Source organism: Pseudopipra pipra, chromosome 3, assembly GCF_036250125.1.
Source record: "Pseudopipra pipra isolate bDixPip1 chromosome 3, bDixPip1.hap1, whole genome shotgun sequence".
In the NCBI taxonomy this organism is placed as follows: Eukaryota; Metazoa; Chordata; class Aves; order Passeriformes; family Pipridae; genus Pseudopipra; species Pseudopipra pipra.
The window spans coordinates 53309140-53334273 of record NC_087551.1 but is presented as its reverse complement, the minus strand read 5'-3'; the positions used below and the strand labels follow the sequence as shown (position 1 = coordinate 53334273).

The 25134-nt window shown below is 36.6% G+C and overlaps 3 protein-coding genes across 10 annotated transcripts in view; 1 reads left to right on the top strand and 2 right to left on the bottom strand.

Annotated features, from left to right (window-relative positions):
• The first annotated feature begins 150 nt into the window (after positions 1 to 150).
• On the top strand, positions 151 to 23411 carry TFB1M (transcription factor B1, mitochondrial). 5 transcript variants are annotated; one of them, XM_064649222.1, is made up of 8 exons: positions 151 to 247; positions 845 to 1002; positions 2530 to 2681; positions 6175 to 6283; positions 8043 to 8194; positions 9653 to 9772; positions 20093 to 20220; positions 22478 to 23411. In XM_064649222.1, the coding sequence occupies exons 2-8, from the start codon at positions 870 to 872 to the stop codon at positions 22737 to 22739; spliced, it is 1056 nt and encodes a 351-aa protein (XP_064505292.1). In that variant the 5' UTR covers positions 151 to 247; positions 845 to 869; the 3' UTR covers positions 22740 to 23411. The 5 variants fall into 5 exon arrangements, with proteins under 5 accessions (XP_064505292.1, XP_064505295.1, XP_064505296.1 ...); XM_064649224.1 differs by lacking the exon at positions 151 to 247 and adding an exon at positions 539 to 559; XM_064649223.1 differs by lacking the exon at positions 151 to 247 and adding an exon at positions 564 to 584.
• Positions 11180 to 18988, bottom strand: CLDN20 (claudin 20). Its single transcript, XM_064649231.1, has 2 exons — positions 16054 to 18988; positions 11180 to 14072 (listed from the first exon to the last, which is right to left on the bottom strand). The coding sequence occupies exon 2, from the start codon at positions 14002 to 14004 to the stop codon at positions 13345 to 13347; it is 660 nt and encodes a 219-aa protein (XP_064505301.1). The 5' UTR covers positions 14005 to 14072; positions 16054 to 18988; the 3' UTR covers positions 11180 to 13344.
• TIAM2 (TIAM Rac1 associated GEF 2) overlaps positions 23346 to 25134 on the bottom strand; it is a 91761-nt gene continuing 89972 nt past the window's right edge. For all 4 annotated transcript variants that reach the window (XM_064649213.1, XM_064649215.1, XM_064649214.1 and 1 more), the window contains one exon: positions 23346 to 24592. In XM_064649213.1, coding sequence (XP_064505283.1) covers positions 23952 to 24592 — 641 coding nt within the window. In that variant the 3' untranslated portion in view covers positions 23346 to 23951. The remainder of the gene's footprint in view (positions 24593 to 25134) is intronic.

Below are 25134 nucleotides of genomic sequence, written 5' to 3'. Positions count from 1 at the left end.
CTGGAAGGTTTTTACTGTGGGCACAGCAGGGCCTAGGCTGGCACAGCCGCCCTCTTATTACTGGGAGCCGCAAACAAGTTCCCGCCTGCGTCGGCCCGGCCTGAACACCGCCCCCGCCGCAGCTCCGGCGCCCACTGCGCATGAGCGCGGCCCCGCCTCCGCCGCGCCGAGTCCCGTCACGCGCCGGGACAGCCGCGTGCGCAGCGCAGAGGTTCTTCCTCTTCCGGGTCGGCGCCCGCCGTGTACCGTAAGGAGCCGCGGCGTTTCTGGGGCGCTACTCGAAGTGTCCCTTTCCGCCAGAGCCGGGGACGGGTGGGAGGGGGGGGAGAGAAAGCGCGTGCGGGCGCGAGGCGCTCCCGGCCCGCGTTCCGCCCCGATCCTGCGTTGGGCCTTCCCCAGCAACGCCGGCGGCTTTTGCGCATGCGCAGCCAGGCGGTGCCGCCGCCGGGAGCACGCGCAGTGGGGGTCGGGGTGCGCGCGGGCGGGGACGGAGCCCGTTGGACTCCGGTTGAGGGACACGGCTGAGTGTCCCCTGTCTGTGTGTGACGGCGGGAACTCGGTATCCGTAACGAGTCCTTTCTCAAGTAATGAAAGGTTGACATGGAGCAGTTGTGAGGGGGCTTTGTTTTACCTGCTGCTTTGGCAAAGCTGCAAAACGGGTCTTGCCCAAATCCCACGGATTCATGCCGAGCATAAGCACTGGATCCACTAGTCAAAATACTACTGTTTGGAATTTAGCTCTCCTATCATGATTTGTAAATCGTGTTGGTTTGTAAAGTAGCGTCTTTAGTATTAATCAGAATTTACTGCATATAATAGAATCATTTTTGCAATGTCTCTCTAGGAGAAAGAAACCAGAGTTTTGGCTTATGGCTGCCCCAGGAAGGGTGGCAGCTTTCCGTCTGCCTCCCCTGCCAACTATTGGAGAGATTATTAAACTCTATCGCCTTAAAGCACAGAGACAACTTTCCCAGAACTTTCTACTGGATTTGCGATTGACAGGTTAAATACTTTTTTCTAATATTTTTAGCTAATAACACATGTCCTAGTTTTCTTCAGAATCCACAGTACAGTTAAGGAGATATTTGCATAATAACGTCTGTGAGACTAATGGCTGCTCAATGGGAAGCCTTTAAAGACTTCTTTTAAAGTTTAGCTTAGAGAAATTTAGCTGAATTTTAGCTTAGACAAATTGTTTTTACTTGTTAATGCCTCAAAAATAGGTTTATTTATAAGTTATAATTTTAAGGTGAAACTACATTCCTTTATAATATGTGGGTTATTGGCTGAAGTGCAAAAATCCAAGCCTTTTACCATTAGGGTGCTATTATAGTTTATAATTTAATTTAAAAATTAGTGTTTTTTCAGATTATTGTGTGTCAGGGAAAGTACTATAACTCATTGTGCAGCTTAGTTTGCTATATGCTGTGTTTAGGAAGGTAATTTGTTTCAGTTTATCAGAAGTGTTGTAGCTTTTGAACCGGTTACATTGTTCTGAACAATTCGGTTTTCTCCAGCTTCATGTCAGCAGTGGGGGACAAAGCTGGCACTGTTCAGTCAGTGGTGGGTGTCTTTACTGGCCTAGTGGTGGCTGGGTTTTGCAGTAACAGATTCGGTACAGCTTCCTGTAGCTGATGATTTAAATACATTTGAAGATTCAGGCTGATAAAAATTCAGAACATGAAACTCAGTTCCACTTCCTGAAAAACTGAACTCTTACCCCGGAATAAAAATGTCTGCATGCATTTTAGTAAAGCCTTACAAGTAGACAAGTCTTCAGATATTTCTTATTTTTATTGCATACATAATAAATTGTGGAGTGAGAAGTATAATTCCTGTCAGCATCTTCTCTTCCATGTGTACTCAGGATCCCTTTGTTTCATTGCCTATATTTTTAATCTTTGTTTTAGTCCTTAATCTGTCTTCTTTCCTGGCTGTAATACCTTCCAGTGTTGTATCCTTCCACTTACATATAGGTATTCTTTCCTCACCTTTCAGCTGTCCCACTTTGTATAACTACCAGTTGCATGTGTTCCAACTCTTAATTTAGTCCAGTTCCTCCCTCATAAAATTGTTCTGTACATATTATAATCTTGATAGAGCTTCACTCTATTTTTCTTACTTAAATTTCCTTGAAATAGAGATACCATAAGTAATGTAATTTTATAAGGATGAGGAGTGATACTTTAAGATGTTGAACACAAATGCTTGTTTGCAGCACAATAATACTGCTAGCTTACAGATGAGTAATAGTGTCTTTTTATTTGATTCTGTAATGAGCACAATATATACTAAAGACGTTAAACTAAAAATAGTCTTTTTTAAATAGTTCAGTGTATCTCGTAGTATGAAAGAAATCTGAAATTCTGTTCAGCCTAGCGGGTGTGCGATCATTTAATTGCAATGTGTCACTGTTTGTGTCTGTCCTGAGATAAGCACGCCTGTGTTTTAACAATAAACAATTACTTTATCTTAGTGAGTTGGATCTTCTGGAAAATAAAGGCTTAGTATGTTCTCTGTGTCTTGCAGACAAGATAGTGAAACAGGCTGGTGAGCTGAAAAATGCCCATGTTTGCGAAGTGGGCCCTGGGCCAGGAGGAATTACCAGATCCATTCTCAGTGCTGATGTTGAACAACTCCTTTTAATTGAAAAAGATGCTCGATTTATTCCAGGATTGCAGGTATTAAAAAGAGAATAATTTTTAAAAATGTATCCACAGCATTGAATAAGAACATTTTAAGAACACAGAAAGGTTCCAAGTGTCTCGTTGAGATCTCAGCATTAAAAATAGTTTTGGTTCAGTGGCTTAAACCGGAGCTATAATTTGCTTGAATATGAAGATACACAGTATAGCAATTAATTGCTCCTGCTTTCTCATAGCTCTTCAGGACCTGATCCTGCAACTGAATTAATGCCAAGGCCTGTTAGTTTTTTGTGAGATTGAGACGTTTTGGGTGCATTTCACCATGCAGGTAAAATTGCAGTCAAAAGGCTGAACTTAATGTCCTTTGGTCTTAATTTTCATTTTAATGCTAATAATTAAGTTTTATAGAATTGGGAAAGCATATCTTCAGTTAATACATTCCAGATATAAGAATAAAGCAAACATTTATTTTACATTTTCAAGAAAACACTCAAACTTTCTTCCTTTCTTTTAAAATTGGTGTAAGTTCACAAGTCATTGTGACATTTTTCAAATTCCATTTACTTGTGTTATTAAGTTTCCATGTTTATGGAAATCGGCTGTATAAATCTAGCAAGAAAAACAGAGTACAAAATATTAAAATTTGACTATTTTCTTATGCCTATACAGTCTCAGATTAGAGCAGTTCAAAGGGCTTTCCTTATATCGCCCTCTGTCTTCTGCACTAAATTGGCATTTAAATAAGTAGGTGGTTCACTTGAGGACTGCTACCATTTCTTTGTATGACAAAAACAATGTAAGGTATGAATGAATCCTGGAACCTGAATGTGCATGTAACTATGTCTTTTTAGGTTAGCCATTGATAACTCACACTATGCCATCTTTACCTTATGAAGTATGAAACCTTCATGTTTTCACTTGAGTGGGGTCAAATCTGCATTTTTATTCTAGATTTCAAATTCTAGATTTTGAGAACTGGTTTGGGACTGAAGAGGATTTGAAATGAAAAGACACTTACTTTAGTTAACAGAACTTTTTAAGTAACTTGGACATTTTTTCTGATCTCCCAAAATGCATCCACTTCAACAGATTTCTCTGAATAAACTGTACTTTCCAGGGTCTATAATGACCTTTTGGGATGTAATTATCTTTACTATTCAAATGAAGTAATGTTTGTTGTTATTTTTAATTAGCAATCTCCTCACAGTGGAAATGAATGTCTGAGGTTATTGAACATAGAGACGGTATAACTTGGTAATGGTGAATGTGAATAAACAAGAAATGCATTGCATCCATTTCTGTTAAATTTGGTATTCTTTTTTTCCCTTCAAGTAAGAAGATACATAACACTGAGTCTTTCTGTTCTGATAATGTGGACTGTAATACCTAATTTTTTCTGGATTCTCATTGCAAACTACCAAAACCAGATGCTCATAAAAGGGTTGAGATTTTAATAAAAAAAAATGTCAGAAATTAAAATAACAATTGAGGACTATTACTTAAAAATGTCTCTTTAGATACATTTAAAATCACTGATGCAAAGCATACAGCATTTTTCATTTTCTGTTTTTCAAGCTGTGGTCTCTATTGCAAAACTGAAGTTCAAATTCTCTTTACTGCAAAACTGAATTACAGTGAAGAACATATGTGTCCAGAGTTGAAGTTTACACAAGCTGAGAGTCTGCCAGTGTTCTGTCTCCCTCTTAAAGAATCATAGCTGCCCTATGCCTCATGCCCTAGTAGTTTTTAGGCTGGAAAGATTTATGAGGAGAGAAAGGGACCAAGAGAGTGTACCAAATATGAAATGATTACAGGAACACCATTTTATTTTTTAAACTATGCTCCTTGTGTTTCCTTTGTGCCCTTTTGGTTGTGTGTGAAGAATGAGAGGATCTGTATGATGGAACACTCTTGGCTGGTGTCCTTGGTGCACAGCAGCTCCTGGAACTGTGCTAGCTGCACACATTTTCCCTTAAAATGGAAAAAGCTTCAATGGGTTTCCAAGTATTTTGAGTTAGAAATATATGACTATGATTTTCTGTTTACAAATTAAATGCAGTTCTTTTTTATGTCATGTGGTATTCAGCAACCCCCAAACTCTTTTTGACATGAAAACCATTATTAAAAAATGACACTATTTTCTAACTTTATTTACCTTACATTATCTTTCATCCTGCTGTAGCGTTTATAATAGTGTCAAAGAAAAATTTGACAAATAGGAATTTGCATGCCATATAATTGCTAGTGTAATGCTGAAAAATCCATTAAGTGGTTTGGAATTGAGGTTAGCTTTGTTTTTCTGTTTGGAAGTAATTGCATTTAAAACATGTAGGAACACTTAGTTTTTAGTTAAGCTTTTATTTTAGCACTGTACGCAAAATTTCGTTATTCTGATTAATAAAAAACCCAAACTTTTACTCAAAAAAATTTCACACAGATATTTTGTGAACAGTATGAGAAAGCAGCACTTTCCTTTGGCTTAGAGACCGATGAAAGCTGTTTGTGCCCCTGAGCATATAAGCATCATTCTGACTGAAGATGGAACTAACAATGGTGAGCAGTTTATTTCAGCAGTTAGGCCACTGGCACTTAACTGTTTATGGGTTTGGATTTCTGTGCAAAAACAAAATTGTTCAGTAAGCCTTTTCTCATTATTCTGATGTAGGATCAATAAATAACCCCAAATGTCATCTTTGAAAAAGTTGTCTTTGCTTTTGAATTGTGCTGTTTGTGTGTAGTTTCATAGAGAAAAGATTAGTACAGCATTAAAACAAAAATTAACTAAGTTTGATTTTGGGAACTGACATCAGAAATTAAAGAATTGGTTGTCAAACCACAACTAGTTCTGACTTAAGATAAGCTGCAGAAGTGGGCTGGAGAAGCTGACAACAGTGGATTTTGTAATGTCTAGAAAGACAGAGATTTTTTGAGATTTTCTCTACTGCTAGGTACTCATTCCCTCTTTTGGGGAAATTCCTTGGTTTTTAATGTTACAAGTGTAGACTACTACAGGAAATCTCTTTCACCTTTTTCACGTAAAAAGAAAAATGACTGAATATTTTTGTAGTGTTATATCACAAATGACTAAAATTTGATGATAGGCCCTAAAGCTGTGGGGGAGACAGGATAAACAACACGAGCCTTGTTTCATAGGTGATGGATCTAAAAACTTTTCAAAACCTGCTGCTTGCGTTGTTGCTTAAATCAGGTGGGGTCCTGCTAGTGGCCTGTTGTTGTTGTTAATTGTTGTTGTTGAAGAGACTCTTGGCAGTCTTTTCAAGTTTGAATTCCCTTTAAAGATTTCTACAGCTGTGAATAGTGTTTACACAATTGCACATCAAACATTTTTCTAGTGTTTACTTTTTGAAAGTAAATACTAACTGATGGTGTTCTCAGTTTAAACTCCTATTGTGCTTTGTTGTATACTGAAGATAAAAATACAGCAATGGTTTCATTCCTGTTGTGGCTGAAACTGGAAATCAGTTTGGTTAATACTCGCTGTGAATTCTGCTTGCTTGCTTATAAACAGATGTTATCTGAAGCAGCTCCAGGAAAAGTGCGCATCGTTCATGGAGATATCCTGACCTATAAGATGGAGAAGGCTTTTCCAAAGCACTTAAAAAAGGCCTGGGAGGATGGTGAGTATTTGCATTTGGTTTATTTCATTTTTTAGGGCTTCTGAGTTAGTGTGATGATAAAGTTGAATTTCGCTCAGTGCAAGTGTTACTCTCTTCTGGTACATTTTGAAGATAAGAAAAAGCAACCTAACTTTTGTTTGTCCCTAGAAGGAAACAGAATTGTCTTCCTATTCTAAGACAAAACAGTGGAATTGGTATGACATTGACCTTAGCCAACAGTGTGTAGCTTTGCAGTTATTAATCTTAGAGCATCTTGACTGTACAATAACAACTCATGGAAAATGTAAAAGCTGATCAAATGGTGTACTTCCTAGCTTCTTCCTCTTTTTGAAGAAGCCAGAAATGACCACTGCTGTTGTTCCACTGAAGAAATTTCTGCATTTGCTTTGAAATTTTTAGAAAATTTGTCCTCAAAACCTAGTTTTCGCATTGTTTTGGTTCCAGCTGAATGTCTTTGGCAAAAGTATTTGGATTCCTGTGGTTTTGGTTTTTTTTAAGTCTGGCTTTCCAATGGGACACTGTTTCACCCACCTTTTAAAACATGTAATACTATTAGATAAATCAGAGATGACCTCCCAGTCCCCTTTTCCAAATTTCTAAATTTAAGGTACAGTCGTTCTTTGCACTGCTTGAAGAGCAGTAAACTGCTTTCTGACTTAGGACATGAAAGACCATGGCACATTATGTTCACCTCAAAAAAATCCAGGCTGTATTTGCCCATTGCAAAAGGTAAGTGCTTCACAGAACAAAACTATGATCAAATGCATGTATGAGAGTGTAATGCAGTTTGTAAAAATTTACCTTTCTTGAACATACAGTCGTTTTTGGATCTGACTGATTAGAGATAGGGTGTATATCTTCTCTGTTATTGCCATATGAAAATCTGAAAGGTTGATGGGTTTTAGAAAGGTACTTAGCCATCTCTGATATATGTGTAGTATGACAAATATGCTAGAAATATCACAGCCTAAAAAGTGCATAGTAAGTAAAGTGTGCCAGAAAAACAGCTTGAATTTTATACTATCATCTGTTATTCATGTTATTAAATATTGTAGTATCTAAGAAACAGCACACTTGCTTTTGGTTTTTGTCCACCTCTGCTGCACTCCTGTTTCTACGTAAGGATCCCTGCATTGAAATGAAATGCCTGCATTGTGTTGTACAGCACGTGTGTATACTGATATGATCCATGATTGAAAAATAGGTATCGCTTCTTATGGACAAGTCCTGTACTTTAACACCTTTTGGTTTCAGAGGGCTCTATACAGAAGGAGAGCTCTATCCAGTGTGAGTTAGGTGGTTGATTTGGGGGTTATTAAGACTTGTAAAATGCCCCTGGGAGGAATGTGTCGGACAGAAATATGAGTATGGCTATTTACTCTGTACCTAATAATCATAGTTTAAAATGACAGAAATGCTGTTGGAGCTTTGCTGTTGTTACAGCTTTGCTGATGTAAAGTAGCTCGGCTGAAATTTACCGATCAGCTGAAAGTCATCTGAAAACTACTGACTTATTGAAATGTAAATGAGAACCAAACCTAACCACTTTTTTCCAAGTAATTACTGAGATTAGTAACACAGTTTTGTTAGTGTAAGGTAAGTATAAATGGAAAGGCATAATTTCAGTGTGGCATGATAAAAATTGTTTTCATATTTTAAGTCTAGTTTGATAGGCACGTACTTTTCTTTTGTGTTATTTCTGGGCAAAATCTTATCAAAACTTTTTGACAGTTTTTTTTCTTCCATCAAATATCGACAGAACCACCAGATATACACATCATTGGGAATCTGCCCTTTAGTGTTTCTACTCCTCTAATCATCAAATGGCTTGAGAATGTTTCGAAAAAGGATGGACCTTTTACTTATGGCAGGACACAGATGACACTGACTTTTCAGAAGGAAGTTGGGGAGGTAAGATTTTAGCATCTTCCCAAAGTTGTACAGATGCTAAATTGAACAAAAATTTTTTTACATGCAACCTTTTGTTTAAAACTGCAAAGACAGTCAGCTTTAAAAAGAGAGGAAAGGGTTGGTTCAATTTTTAGTTGATATGGCTGTAAATGACAAATTTTGATGTTGAGTTAATCATCTGCTCTGATCCTTTCACAAGCACATAATTATTTTTTTAATGTCTTATGGAAGGATATATTTCCTTGAGGTGCTCTATCCTTTTCTGAAGTCTGAGTTCTTTGGCATGAATGAATTGCACAGCACTCTTCTAATTTTAAATATCTTTCTTCTCTCACGGTCATTCATGTGCCATTTCTTACTACATTTCCTCTGAAACAGCATTGAGGCTAGTTTTAAATGCTGGCATATGCAAAAAGAATCACTGAGCTTTCTTTCCAAAAAGTCGTTGAAAAGTATTTATTTGCTTTGTGCTGAACTGCCTTTCAGAAGAGTTGTTTAAAAAAATGAGAATCTTCAGCAGTAGGCTTAGTTTTATTTTTCAGGGATATATTTAATAAGCATGGCAGCATTTCATGAGTAGGCTTTTTATATGAAACTACATGATGTACAGATGTTACCGGATATGCAAATTGGGATTTAGTTTTTATTTTTTATGAGGTGGTGGTAAAGAAGAACAGGAATCTTCAAAATTCTCTTTCTACAGAGTTAGTGTAATGTATTTTATCATTTGAGACTTGTTTTTTGTGTTTAAATCTTGTTTGTGCTAGCAAAGCACATAAAATGTATTTCTTGCCTGGTCACAAAAGTGTAGAAAACCTCTGACCAGGCTAGTATGTTAATAGTCTTTGTAAAAAAATTCTTGGGAAAATCAGAGTTACTAAATTGAGTTTTATGTATTAAATGCTCTCATGTTAGGCATTCTAAATTTATGTAAAGTAGATGCAGCTTCCTTGCAAGTATTGTAAATGTAGACCAGCTAATAATGAAGAAATTTTGGTTTCTAGCTGATTTTGAGTTTATGGAGCTTTGCTTCATCTTGAAGAAGAAAAAAGGTAGTAATATATGATACAGAAACAATGGAAGGAAAGGATGTGAGAGTACTGTCAGATGGTGTAATGTTTGTTCTGAATCCTGCAGTCAGAATAGTTTTAGTTTTCTCCTGTGTCCACACAAAATTCTTTTGGCCTTCATTTAGTTCTGCAGAAGTTCAAGGAGCTCCTTTTCTTGTGCATTTGATTGCAGGACTAATGTTGTGAGTCAGCATGGTATCTTAGTGAAATGCTGCTATATTGGAGAAAAAACCTCTAGATCAACCAGGCATACAATTTGATGTGAGTTCTTAACTATTAACTAGTGGTGGTTTTTTCTAATTTGATTATACTGATAATCAAGCTTTAATGTAACTGATCCCTTGGTCAATTCAGTATCACTGATGTACATGTTTTGGTTCTCCCGTAGAGGCTTACAGCTAATCCAGGAGGTAAACAACGTAGCAGACTGTCCATTATGGCTCAGCATCTCTGCAGTGTTGAAAATTGTTTCATAATTCCAGGTGAAGCTTTTGTTCCAAAGCCAAAGGTAGGTTTTACTGTATTTATATGGGGTTTTTTTGTTAATTTGTCAGTCAAGCAATGTATCTCATTTTGAGTAAGGAACACAGTTGGCTGCTCTATTTCAACATCTCCACGCTATGAAGTGGAGTGATGTGAAATTCCTGTAAACCAAGTGTGTTTACTCTTAAGAAGTTGCTTTTCTTTTTGGTTCCTCAGAATTTGTCTTTGACCTTCAAACCTGTCTGCAAGATCAGCATACTTCTTTGGGTGATTGTGGAGAGGGAGATTAGGATTTAATGGTGGGATAGTCTGCTACTATTGTAGCATTTTTAGAAAGCCTGCTGTTTTACATTTTGCATTTATAAACAGTTTGGGAATTGTGCTTAGAGAATTTGATGGGTCTTTTGAAAGACTGCTTTTAATTTGTCATCTTTGTTTCACCATAGTCATCTTTAGCATATTATACTCCCTCCTGATTGCTATAGCACTTTGTCACCTATATCCCTTTGCCTGTTTCAAAAAGTAACCATCTTTTCTACTTCCTATCTGTGAGGCAGAGTGAGTAGAGAACAGTCTCTTTGTTGTCCTCTTATCTACTGTCACTGGTTTTTATTAATAGACATATGATTACAGGGATCAAAAATTAATAAATTAGTCTTATTTTGTTCTTTTGGTTTGGTTTGGGGTTTTTTTTGTAAAAATTTGCGCCTGACATTAAGTGAGGTCTGTTTCCCCTGAATGTATGTGGAAATCATAGGATCATAGAAATATTTGGGTTGGAAGGGACCTTTGAAGGTCATCTAGTCCCATCCCCATGCAATGAGTAGGAGCATCTTCAATTAGATCAGGTTTCTCAGAGCTCAGTCCAATCTGACCTTGAATGTTTCCAGGGATGGGGCAGCCACCATCTGTCTGGGCAATATGTTTCAGTGTTTTACCGCCCTCATTGTAAAAATTTTCTTCCTTATATCTAATTTAAATCAACTCTCTCTTATGTCCTGTCAGACTGCTGTTCTGTTTCAGAAATGAACTTGCAGCTTCTTAAAGTTCCTCTTAAACTGGTTGATTCAGCTCTTCATTACATCTCCATTTCATCTTATTGCAGTCTCTCTCAAGAGATTTTCAGGCATGTCTCTTGAGAACCTTTGGAAGGTTATTCTCTCTCATTTATCACAAAATTCCAGTTTTGTGGTGGTGGTTTCTCAATGGCAGATGCAATTTGAGTATTAGTAGTGCTAGTGTAGTCAAAAGTTTTGTGCGGCCTGTGTCTCAGAATTGGGAAGCTATAACTGATATTCCCATTTTCCTGTACTGAAAAGGCCGTAGTTGACCAAGAGAGAAGTAACTTACAAAGTTGTGACAAATATCTTAGTTTAAGCACATCCTACAGTTAGTTGGTACTCTGTTGAATAAAAAAAGCAGTACCACTAAATGCAAGCATTTTTTTATTTAATGTATTTCTTTGAGTTAAAACGAGAATTGCTTATACTGCAAATACAGAAAGTACAATTTTTTCAGACAGAACTGGCACCTGTTTTCACTATATTTTGTTTCCTTCAAACTCCTGTTGTAGATTGATTTTTCTCAGTACATCTTCTCATAGAACCTGTTTCCTTGGAAAGGTCCTTCATCATGTTGTGAATGAAGGGCTCAGTGCTTGATTTTTTGTTTCATAGCTATACAAAGTTCAGGTACTTCTGTATAAAGTTTCAGGAAGAAAAATTTCTAGTGCATGTAACCGATGAATACTTCATTTTGCTCATAGGATGCAATTATTACCTTTCTCTTATGCCCTCCTGTAAATTGATGCCTTTTGGTTATAATTTTACAGATGTTAATTTTAATTAACCTACATAACAATGATCACATCTAAGTGTCATGTCAAACCCCTTATTAAAGGTGGAGATGCATGTTTGTGAGAATGAGTTGTTTACCTCAATTCTCACAATGTTTAAATATTATTTCAACAATACTATGAATGTTGAGTCATAAAAGACTTGGTTTATGGAATGGAACGGTGCTCTATGACACTGTGTCTAAGAAAAGAAAATTTGGCTTTTTGGTCATAGTTAAGACTCTGCAATACCAAATAACTGGTGATAGTAATATTAGGAATAGTACAAAACAAACTCCTTGATTAATACATAGGAAACTCAGAATGGCTGTAACAGTAGTGAAAAAAGCAGATGTAATGCCATTTTATGTATGAAGAATGAAGACTCTGTGAATAGATTCTGTACATGTTAAACTCATAAAACAGTCTACTTTCCAAAATGCTATAGCAGAGGATCTTACTTCTTCCAACTTAATGAACATATAATGTTTAGGCTCCTTCATACTGCTTTAGCAAATTTCAGGCTAGTAACGTGGGAAATTAAAGTTGTATATAAATACTCAGAATAAATAGCAGTTGGTTTTATTGAAAGACTCATCCAGCATTACCATATTCCTAAATTTAAAGGCCTGAATCGTACCCCTTTTCCTTCATCAATATGGTTGTTGTTTAGGGAAGTATTTAGGTACAACATACCTTGCCAGTGACCAATACAAAACAAAATCTGTGTGGTGAAAGAAAAGGTTAAGGGATTTAAGATAATTATTCAAAATAAGAGAGTTAAGAAAATAAATAAAGGAGCTGTCTCTTTGTGATTGTTGGATGCTACATTTTACAGTAAGAGAATACATGGGAGTGGGCCTGAAAGAGACCCTACAGGGTTTATATGCTGTTTGTTACAATTTGCAGGTGTTTTCAGAGTTATGGTTACATTTCTGTTGTTGTATTGCTCATCCTCTAACATTCATTGTGCAGTGATAGATTAGTAGCAATTGGTGAATGTCCAGCAGACATTTCTTAACAATAATCAATGAAACCCACAGCAGGTGGCAGTTTGGGGTGCGAGAGCTGTGTTTGGCAAGATCTAAATGGTACTGCTGATTCTTCAGTCTGATAGGCATATATCAGTATACAGTATACAGTGCAGCTAAGGTTTGGAGCCATGGGCTTTTGTTGTGGTTTTTTTTATTTGTTGGGGTTTTTTGTGGTGGTGGTGTTTGTTTGTTTGTTATGAAATCTAGTTACTGAGGCAATTTACAGTTGAAAATGAAAGGCAGATGTGTCTGCTTTTTAAAAACCATTGAATTGGACTTCTTGGACAAATAATGTTTGAGCTTCTTTTCCTTGCATCATAACTAAGATAGAGATAAAAATGTAAAATACACTATAAAATGTTACATTATTGAAAGCCTGATTCGCTAAATAGAAAGCAGTTAGTCTTTAATCATCTTTCCTATAACAAGACATCGGTACCTTAATTGTACAGTCAGTTATGTTTGAAGACAGTTCCTTTTTCTTCAGTAAATGCTACGTGGAAAGTCAGCATGGTTTGAAAAATCAGCAAAATAAAGTACTTTTGTAGCAGACAAGTATCATTTTCTACTTCTTTCCTTTTTGTGGATGCCCCTATGAATTAAATACCTTGCATAAACATAACTGCAACCCAGATATAGGAAAAGTTAAGTGCTTGGTTATACATTCTTTGAAATAATCAAACTACACTTAGCACATAAAAAACCCCTTGAATGGATAGAAATAACTATTTACACATAGTCCTTCAGATTGTAACCTTCATTGCTCTCCTGCTCTGTGGATGGGAAATGGTGCTGCTTTGGAGGGTAAATCCATCCTCCTTGCTGCTTGTTAAAACATGAAGTGCAGAAAATCACACCTGCGATAAGCAGAAAGCCTGCTGAAATGAATCCTGTATAAACTGCTCCTCCTGGTTCATGTTTACTGCTCTCTGGAATGGTCTGGTCCAGAAAATTTGAAATAATTTCTCTTGTGTACCAGGATGTTGGTACTAATCCAGAGATTCCTGCAAGAATGAAGCAGATTCCTCCAGCAAAACAAGCGTGACTTTTGCTGTCACTGTCCCCTCCCAACTTCGTGCATTTCATTCCAACTGTAGTGATGCAGATCCCAAATGCTGATAGGATACAAGACAGTACCATGGTGGTCCGTGCAGCCTGGATGTAGACGGGGAGAGAGAGAATGGAGTATTTCAGGGTACAGCTAAACATCCCAGTGCTGTACCATGTGCAGTCCATCCAAAGTCCTTGCATCTGTGTTATAGCTGTTATGATATTTGAGCCAACATCTGCATTTACCTTCCAGTTTGGTAGCAGGGTGGCTGCGATATCTCCAAAAACACCAAACAAAGCCAGAATAAAAGCAAAGAACTGCAGACTTGCTGATGCCATGATGATTATCTGCTGTCACCTTTTGTCTGTCCTTTCTCTCGAGAAAATGAGTGCCAAGCTGTAGCCCTCTGTGTAATAGGGAAGGGGGGGGGAGGAGAAGTACGAGGGGGAAAAGGAAAAGAAATCAGCAAACAAAAAGCACTTGCCTTTAAAATCAGAGCTATCTGAATGAATATCTGAACGCGACCCTGCAGCAGCTCAGCAGCTGTACTCAAGGTACTTGAACAGAAATGATGGCAAATGGACAGTGTTTTAGAATTGCTTGTAAAAAGGAGCTGCTGCCCTTTCATACATGATTGCAAGCCATCAAGCAAAACTTATTTTACTGCAGTTGGTTTTGGTAATAGCAGACAGATTGCAGGCTTACTAGATAAATATGCATTGTAAGGGGAACATTAGGAACTTGCAGATTAGAAGTCATTGCGGTAGAAAAACACCGGTAGAAAATATATTATATTCTTCAAGTACCTTATTTGTGTTGATGGCTGTTGTCAGCTCCTGACTATTGACTATTTGATAGTAATGTATAGTATTATACTCTCTCTTGTGTAAACTGTGGTTAAAGGTAACCCTTTGTTCCTGTTACTTAAATATTACCTGTTCAGCTTTTTAATAACTATTACAAAATTTCTTAGTTTTGAAAGAGAATAAAATTGAATTTAGTTTTTGCAGTATGTTCACAATTTAGTCACATGTGACTTTTCTAAATCAATATTTTATTTTCAGTCAGTGATTCCCATTCTTTGACTTAGAGCAGCAGTATTTAGCAAGTCATAAGAGTGAATATGATCTGCTTCTGTCTCTAAAACGTTTTTTTTTTTAATACTGGTATGAAACAACTCATTTGTGGAAGTGTATTTTTTTAATCAGTCTCCTGCCTGAAATAATTTGCAAATTTTCCACGAAGTGGCAGTTTTAAAAATTCATTAAAAAAAACTCCCTGCTATTCTTGCATAAAGAGTCCAATTTCATTTGACAGATGAGAACATTTTAGGCAGTATGATAACTGTGCACCTGGGAAGATTGAACTTCTGCGGTTACATCAGCTGGACTGTTGGGATAGCAGATGAAGAACAATGGTTTGAAACGTCTGAGAGGAGGATTAGAAGTGGTGCCCTGCCCTGCCTTTTGCGTGGGGCTGTATAATTGGCAGGTTTTGTCTTTTATCATAAATAAGAAAAGGGCAAACCTCAGTCTGGATTATGCTAAGACATTCTATCTAAATATGAACAATAACATTAAAATTGGTCTTTAGCATTAGAATTTTTTGAAAAAACATAATAATAGGGAATAAAATTGAAATAAGTGGAACGCAAAATATCTGTAGCATTGTACTCATTTCAGTTCATGATACATAAGACAACAAGGTTTTGATCAACATGTTCTATCAGTCTTTAGTGCCACTACTTAACTAATTAATATATTTATCCTCTATAAATATAATTATATTTAATATTATTCTCTATAATAGTATAATATAATCCTCTAGATCCTCTATACAATATATAATTTATATATTTATACTTTAATTTTTATATTGTACTTATTTCAGGTAATGGTTCAAGGATATGTTAACTCTGTCCAGCATATATATATTAAAAATGCTTATAGTTAAGGTGAGAATATTAACAACTACTTGTTTTTTAAATCTTACTTCAAAGAACTGCCTATTTCCAAATCCCTCCACTTTGTTCAGATTGTGAAGAAGTACTGTGGCAAATACATATTATTTGCTGTACAGGCCCATGGAAGAGATGGCTTAACTTCCTTTTACAGAAGGAACTGACACGTCCGGGTAGCTCAAAACTCATTCAAAAGCATATTCTGGAACAGCTAATTAGGTTCTTGAGTCAGCCTTTTTCATTGCTTCCCTTTTAAAATTTCAGTATATACAAACATGCAGGCATAAATGCAAAACACTGCAAATGGTAGCCATACATTACATTTAATTGGATGAACCAAGTTAAAGGCATGATAAATTCAAGTATAAGCACTACAGTTGTAATTAAAAATACAGTCATGTTTCATTCCTGTTTGTGTAGGACTTACTGCTGGATGTGAGGTCTGAGATGTTTTCTTCAGTGTAGATGTCCTCGAAAATGCAGTTTCTCTTGAATGGAACTATCGCTTCTCATATAAAACTGCATTGGCATGTATTAACAAAATTTCTTGGAATGTTTTTTTTTTCTGTTCTCTACAGCAAGTGCATTACTGCTGTTTGTTCTCTCTCTTAGTTCCATCTACCCGAGAATAAAGGAGTACTTTGTTTAATGAGTTTTGTTTGAAAAACACTCAGTAAGGGAAAGCAAAGAGATTATGGAATAAAACAGACAGAGGCCCTTAGTCCTAAATACATAATGATGTTCAGGTTCTATGATGAAAAGTGTGAACAGTGATTAAACAAAGTAAAATCTTGAGAATCCAGAAACTGTAGACTTATAAAGTGGGGGAGGAAATCATTTAAGTTGCACTGAGAGCCAAAGAGTTTTTTTGTTTGTCAGTTGTTGTTTTTTTCATCACAGATAATCTTATTAAAAGTTTAAATTTCCTGGAAAAAAACTGTGCAATTTATTTTAATTTGTAATTGAAACAGCAGGGCATTTTTCTTCAACTGCAGGCTTTATTTATCTGTTCCTGATAGCTTTAGCCTTCCGTAGGTCATCTTATAACTTATTACCTTTGTATGAGGCTGTATAAAAGAATGAAGGAATAAAGCTACTAATAAAGGTTATATGGTAACTGCAGCACATTGGAGAAGTGGACTTGACAAGTTGGTGTGTGAAATCAAGAAGTTAGGAGAAAAGTCTTGCTCATTGCAGCAATGATACACCCATAGGTTCTGTACCTGACTTCTGGTTTCCTGTGATTCTCTTTGTGAGCCCAGTGTGAATGGAGTTATTACAAAGCTGTTCTTACCAGAAATTATTGCTGTTAGTGAGTGGCGTAGTTACTTTGTGCTGGAAGTGAACCAAAAGTAAACTCTTGTATAGGAATAAGTTTGCTCTGAGATGCACATGTCTGATGTTAGACCTAATATTTGTCTGTAGTAGATAGATAAAATGCTGCTGTGGAACACTTGGTTTGTGAAAGTGCTGGCTTAGAACTATCTCAGTAGGATCTCAAGCAGTCTGTTTTAATGAAGTTGTAATATGTTCTGCTTAGGTTTCAGTTCCCTATGAGTAAATTGCAGCCTGAGGAAAGGTTATGTGGGTTTGATTTTAATATAGCCCTGTCCCAAGATACATGTATTGCCCATGATGAGACTTTTATTGTCAACAATTAGTAAAAACTGTCTCACTTGAGTTTATTCTGATTTAAAGTGTTGATTTCATTAGCAAGGCAGCAGACTTGCCTGGATTAAATTGTACTCTGTTATGTGTTCCTCCCACCCTACCAGACATAAACCTTCATTGTACAGATACACTAAAACAGTAAGGGATGAATAGTTGCTGTACTATTGACAGTTCAGGATAGATCAATTGAATGATTTTCATATTCATTAATTTGTAAGATTTGAGTGCTATTTTGTAAATATTTTTAACGTACTTGGTGGGGTGAAAAGTGTTATTCATAAAATTGTCATCAAATTGACTTGTGTATTTTAAGTACTCTTGTGTACTTTATTGGCTTTCATCATTCTACTCTTTATTTTATGCATATTAAAAAGGTTAAGGAAAAATAGCATGTATAATTTTAAAGGAGTGACCAATTACAAGTGAAAAGTTTTCCCCTATATCTGTTGCTATAGTAACCAGGCAGCTTTCCTGGGGTCCAAAGAAAACAGCGTCTGTAATGGAACTGAGAAGTGCTGTGTTTTGTTTCAGAATCAGAAATTATTGCCCACTGGCCTTGAGATTGCAAATTGAGCTGTTTGGCTCTGAAGTGTTACACTGCATCTAGATTGTGTTCTTTTCTCCTTCAGAAATTTTTGTTAAAGACACAGTTCTAATGAGAGCCCTCGTTTCTCATGAGCTGTTCTGCAAAATTGAGGTGACTAGGAGATGCCACAGGGTCTCTGGTTGTTTTCTTTCTTACCCCTAATTTTGTGGGGGAAAAACCTAGATTTATTTCTTGACAATACACAAATGCATGTGTAAATAAGCCCTTAGTACATGTGAAGTATGTATTTTCTCTGTTCAAAAAGATTAACTTTTCTTACACTTAGTGTGAACACAAGTTTTTTCTGTATTCCTATGGTCTTCCTCATAGGTAACAGCAACCTGTGGCAAAGGCAGAAGCTATGAATACTTGAAAATTAAAAATCTGCTGTGGAAAATACATGCATGTGCATTTCACTGCAGATTCCATATGTCAAGTTTTCTTTGTCACCTGATTTTTAAGTAAGTTCTTGTGCTTCACATTTTAGTAATTTTAAGTGTTTTTTCTGCCTTATTCTTAACTCTAGCTCTCAGAAAAGGTGGACAAGTAGAGAAAAAACATTCAGTAACATAAACTTGAGATCAGTAGTGCTAATGCTGGAAACGTGCTGTTTCTTTTTTTTCCTTCATCAGCACCATTAATTGGTATTTTCTTTCCTTTCTCTAGCCAGTGTTTTTGTTCAGCTTTGTAAGTTCTGTCTACATGAAAAACCTAATGTTGTTTGGATTTAATGATTCCACTGAAATACAGTACTTTGTGCATTGAAGCAGTTGTACTGCGTAGATGTACTTGACAGCTGAGCTGTTCCCACTGAAAGAACAATTTGGATAGATAGTACCTTTGTGTCAGAAGAATATGTCCACATCTGAGGTTGCTATGAGCAGTTTTGGTTGAAGCAGTAGGAAAAACCTTTCAAGTACCCCCGTGATCTGGGCTATCTCAATTGGTACACTGAGTGTGTGCTTAGAGCAGCAGCTGTTCTTTAGCCTGTGTGTGTCTCTTATTTCAGTCAGAACTAGCACATCTTCAGTTCAATGCCAATTGAACATCATCTGTTCAGTTGGCATTCATAGAACAGATTCATAGAATCTGTTCTATGAACGCCAATATTGGTTGTCAGACCTTTTAAAAAAATGAATGATTGTCCATCATATTAGCAGACTCTTAATAAGAGACTGGATATCTTTTAAAATCCGGTACTTAAAAATTTTTAGTCATTCAGTACCAGTACTTGTACAAATTGTACAAATTTTCAGTGGGCTCTTCCACAGAATGTTTTCCTTTTTATTCTTGTTAATATTTAGTTTGGAAGACAAACTTCCTTATTCATTGCTGTGCAGAACTGGATTTTTAGCCCAGCTTCTGTTTTTTAATACAGAAGTCTGAATTCAGGGCATTTCTATATAATACAGTGTCTCTGTAGTTGCATCTCATATAGATATATACATATAAAAACCATAAAATGTGCACATATAACCTCAGTCTCTTTTCAGACACAGGAAAAGTGACTGTTCTGTCAGCCAAGCTGATTTTAGAACTATAAAAGAATATATACAAGCTTACCTGTGTGGAATCATTCAAACATAACTTTGGATTAAGTGTGATACACAGTTTAAATACAGAGTTGTCTGTTCACTTAAGATGAGTGCAAACTTATTTCTACCTATTATTCCTTTAAGTAGGCTAGCATTTTAATAGTATGTTGAAAAGTAATTCCTTGGCTTACATTTTAGAAAAGCCCTAGAGCAACAGAAAACATAACAGGGAATGGGTTTGATTTCTAATTATAATACCAATTTTCTCCAGCTGCCCTTCAGCCTGTATATCCAATATTGTCTAATTTGTGTATTATGTCAGAATTGTCTTGTGGAAGGATCTGAAGACAGAAGTGCTAATTACTTTTCAGATTATATGGAAGTTGCTTTAGATGGAGGAAGTGCCATGGGGAAAAAAGAACCAAGTACTAATGGCATTTGAACTAATTGGAAATATGTAGATAACTATGACTAAAATTACATAGGGCCTTGAAAGCTAAATCTTTATATCTTTATATTCAATACTACAGCACTGGTCACTGCACAGCTGTGTTACCTGTCGCAATAATGTCTTCCTATCTTGTGCCTGTCTTCTGATGTCTGGCCAGTTAACTGAGAAGTAATGTGTGCCAAAGGAATATATGTACTCAAATTTATCTTTCTTTTCCATATAGGTGGATGTGGCTGTGGTGCATTTCACTCCATTGGTGCAACCAAAGATACAGCAGCCGTTTGAGCTAGTAGAAAAAGTGGTTCGAAGTGTTTTCCAGTTTAGAAGAAAATACTGTTTCCGTGGACTTGAGTAAGGATTTTTAATGAAAAATTCTCAGATAATGTCTTTGTAAATGCATCAGCTACTAAATCAGTTAGCTATGCATTTGATTTTATTCCTCTCAGTTTACATTTGTCATTATAGTTCATTAGATCTTTCCATTTCAGAATTTCTGAAGACAAATTCGGAGATTAATAGCTTTCCGATGTAATTATATAATAATTACTTGGCATTTTTGTTAGTGCAGTTGAAGTTGTTAAAATCACTAGAATAAATTGGTCATCTTTTCAGTATTTTGTCTGTCTCAGAAATGAAAACAACCCAGCCCAACCACAAAAATTACTGCATGATTAAGTTAAAAACCAAAAGTATCAAAATTCAGAATCAAAGATGTCAGTGTTAGGAGGTTTGGATGGAAGTTTGAAGAGAACATCATCTGTAGCAAATTTTACTTATTTGAGGATAATGTCAAAAGGTCAAATTCTTGTTTCTGTGCTTGCCCTTTTATTGAGCTCTTACTGGCTCTTTTAAAATCCCCATGTCTTACTGAGGAAATTTACTAGGTTCTCTGTGAGAAACCTGCAGTCTCTTCGCCAGAGTTCCTGTTAAAACTCCAACATAGCCACGTGTCTGACTTGGTATGGGCAAAACCCAGCACTCCGCACTGTAGAATTTGTGACAGGTGCTGTTAGGACTAGAAGGATGCTCCTGCAGCTTGGGCTAGCTCAGTTTGTTGGGCATAGTTTTGGTGTGATTCAGTCTAGAATTAGAGTGAATGCCACCTTACTGAACTACAAGCCTTATATGTCACTATTTTGAAGGTGAACAAAGAATTTTGCCTCTAGTTTTGCTTTGGTTTTTTTTCTTAAGGCCATGAATGCCACTGATGTCTGGGATGCAGACATTGGATCTAAAATGAGTACTGATTTGCCTGTGTTAAGGTTTGAGTATGCATTTGGAGGTGTTTAGAAAAAGAAGTATCCAAAGTCTAGATTGATTTGTATTTGATTTACAGGGTGGTGGTGGCTTTCTTTTTTTCTTCTTTTATTTTGTGTGTGAAAGAATGTTTCAGCGACAGTGTAAGCAGAAGGCGTGTGCAATCAGCCTGTATATGTTACGTACAATATTTTTGCCAAAGCTGAAAAAAAAAAAGAAACCCAACTATTGTGTAATCTCAAATTGCTAATAACTGCTTTACATTCTTTTGAGGCAAGGAGGGGGAATCTGAACTTTTGGACGTCACGTATTCCCTAGCAGCTTATCATACTTTAGCCCTAGTATGCAGCTAAGAAACACAATCCTCTTACTCTTTAGCTGACCTGAAAAAAATAGCAAATTTTAGTGTACAATAAAGCTGCTAAGTTCATTTTAAGGTTATCTATCACATATAGTATATAAAAACAAGGTATAGAATCAGTTCACATTTGTCTGTAAATTCTGGCTCCAGGTATGTCTTTTAACTACCCAATCAAAGAATTACTTGAGGGGTATTGAAATAAGGATCGATCCATTTTTAACCTTGCTGACTTGGATGCTGAACTAATGGGTTATACAGAGCTTTTTGATTAGTTTGTCTAGCCAACCTGCAAAACACATCTGGCGTATGAGAATGTTACTGTATTAGATGCACAACATTTTTAGATATTATTTATGTATCATAGGTACGACTTGAAAATTGAGACACACACATAAACCATGCCTTTATCTATAAAGAATGACAGAGCTGAACCCAAAATTTAGGACTCCTGCCATATTCTCCAGGTTCTAAATATTAAAAATTGTATGGTTAATTAAATAGTCCTCTCCTACTTCTTTGCCTTTTTTTTCCTGGCATTAGAATTATGATATTAATGACAAGTGATAACAAATATCTTTCCCATTGGAATGAAATGGTCTGAAAGAAAGTCATACGGTTTGGATCTGATCTGTTTTGCACAGTTTAATCTGTTGTTGCTTTCTAAATATGAGACTAATTCTAAGAAGCTTCTGTGCTTGTATCCATACCCAAAGCTCTTTTTAATGTTAGCAAACAGGACCACACATGCACGGCTTTAATATATTTATGTATGTGCTTTTCTATGGTGTCATAATTTGCATTTGCAGAAAAAGGACCCTCATATGTTTCCATTTGCTTAGATAATGAGTTATATTAAGAGTGCCAGAGCTAAAATAATGACATAGCTAATAGTAAACCTATATTAAGTAAATTCTGTGTTACTCTTAAGGGAAAATTAATTGTCTGTCTGAATTGTTTGAATTTGGGTTTTTTTCTCCCCGCACCTTCTAGGACCTTGTTTCCTGAAAGTGGACGTTTGAAAAGAACAGAACAGCTGATGATGACAGCAAATGTTGATCCAACTTTGCGTCCTTTTCAGCTCTCCATGTCACAGTTCAGAAATCTGTGCAATACATACAGGAAAATGTGTGATGAAGACTCAAGCCTTTTTGTGTTCGACTACAGGGAAGAACTAAAGCAAAAGAAGACAACAAGGAATTTACTTAAAAGTACTAGTGAGCCTGAACAGACTGAAGAGGAAGATCAGTTGTAACAATTGTAATTGCAGCAGACCGATTTTTTTATTAGTTTTAACTCCTTGATCTAGAGGTGTTGGTTGATTCAGTAAAAGGAGGCTTCTATATTCCTACAGCTGTGCGGGTATGGAAGAACTACTTTTGAGAAAGTGGTAAAGAGAGAGGGCAGCTTTCTCTATTCCATTCAGCTGCAGACAAAAGGGAAAAGACAGTCCAGGTTATTTTTACTTCAGGGGAATTACTAGAACACGTACCAGGAAACAAGGTATGTTGTGAGACAGGTAATTAAGTTGTGATACTTCTGAAATAATTGAGGTTTTTTATGAATGAAAGTGCATTACTGAAATGTAAGAGAAATACTTTTCATACTTCAGCATGTAAGACGGTGTTTGGGTTTTTGTGCTTTTGTATCCTGGAACATCCTACTGTACAGAGTAATCTAAAAAACAGAAGCCAAGGCTTTTATAAATACACTCAAGTGACTGGCTTATGGGAGGATAAAGTGCACCAATTGCCTCAAGGTCTGCTAATACTCTTCTCATTTATGCAGAAGCAAAGAATTTGGTATTTAAAGCTCCAACTGTAGAAAAGCAGCACGATAAAAAGAAGAAAACATGGCTAAGTACAATACTTATTTGTCTTTTACTGTACAGATTGGTAGAGAAAATAAAAAATACAGTCAAATAAAAGATTACAGGCCAAGCTTTGTTTTTGTATTTACACATATATATAAAGTATAGACAGCATTGAAACATACAAAATGAAACTTCTGCACTGTTGTGCACTAAAACACATTAAAATAACTTAATTCTGCTTTAAATAAAGCAAACATGAAAACCAAAGAAATAAAATGCCCAAGGTATTGAAAAATTAATTTTGCAATGCTACTTCCCATTGTAAAGCCCTCTGCCACTCACTAGCACCTCTTCCACATTACTTAAAATACTAATGAGGCCATCCCCAAGAACACTACATCATCTTAATAAGGGATGAACTAGAAAGGGATGAACTAATTTACAGACCTTGGCCAACTTAATCTATTTTTGATCCACAATAAATTAAAATAACTTAAGAATCCTTTACAGCTGTTTTTGTGGAAAAATGTATTAGTGCACAAAATCAGATAGTATTTTCCTGCAGCTTCCATGAATTTACTAGTTTTAAAACAAAATGTTTGTTGAATTTTATGTGGACTTCAAATGAATGTTTTAAATAATCTGCTTAGAAAGCTAGGATTTTCCATGCCTCTCCACAGCTTCATAAAAACAATCTTCATTAACTACAGATGTTAAACTCTGAACACTAAATTCTCTCTCTAGAATAGAGTTCAGATCCAGGTTTGCAGCATCAGAGTGACTGTCAAGGGACTGGTGACGTTCTTGCATTGCCATTAAAGTTCCTCTATTACGCTTTGTGCTGTTTACTTTTCTCTTCACTGGGCAGAAATGGCCACGCACAAGCTTTGGATGCTGTCCTATCTCAAAGCCATCTCCCTCATTTTCAGCAGCCTGATCCCGTTCAGAGTCAGTACTGGGTTCCTCTGAAATCTTCAGCCGCTGAAACTGTATTTCAATGTCTTTTGTAGGACTGCCCTTCTTCAGGCTCTGATAATCCTCCTCTTCCTCATCATCACTGAGAATATCAGATTCTTTGACAAGAACATTAGAAAAGTCAGATGCACAGCTTTCTACATGTTTATTGGGAGATGAGTTTTTGGGCTCCTGTATGCTCTCAGAAGTGTGGCAGCTGCTGCTCTGAGTACTGCTGCTCAGGCTGCACTCATCAGAGTCCTGGAAGGTACCTTTCCCCGGGTCACCATTCCACTCACTACTGGATGAATTCTTCAATACCTTCAAGGACCTTGTGGAAGCTGTGCAGAGGAAAAACGTAGATTTATTTTTTTCACCAAAACATCAGCTGGTTACACCTTCTACCTCAGTAGCCCACTGATGATTACAGTGTATGTAGTCTCATTTGGTAAGCATTCCAAGTCAGATGTGCCAGCACTCTGATACTGACAGTGTGATCCCATGCCACAGTTTTCATTACAACTACCCCAGAGCTATGTGCTTGCCTTCCTGTGTAATACGTAAAAAATCCTCTGCAAATTGTAGTCATAAATTACACACTTCTGCAGGAAAGAAAGACTGATTCAGGCACCTCAAGCACTGGAGGGTCAGAATGTAGGCAGAAGTTGAACTTTTCCAGATCCTGTGACGTTAAGGGGATTTTACAGAGGACTGATCAGAAAGACAACTTGAAATACTAGTAGGTGCTCATTTAATTGAAGCCTATACTTAATTAAAATATCTGGTGGGATGCAGATTTAGTGCACTGAAAGAAGCAAGACCTCTGCCTTTTTCAGGTTGCTTTAGCTATAAATGGTATGAGGGCTGAGTTACTAAAGGGAGA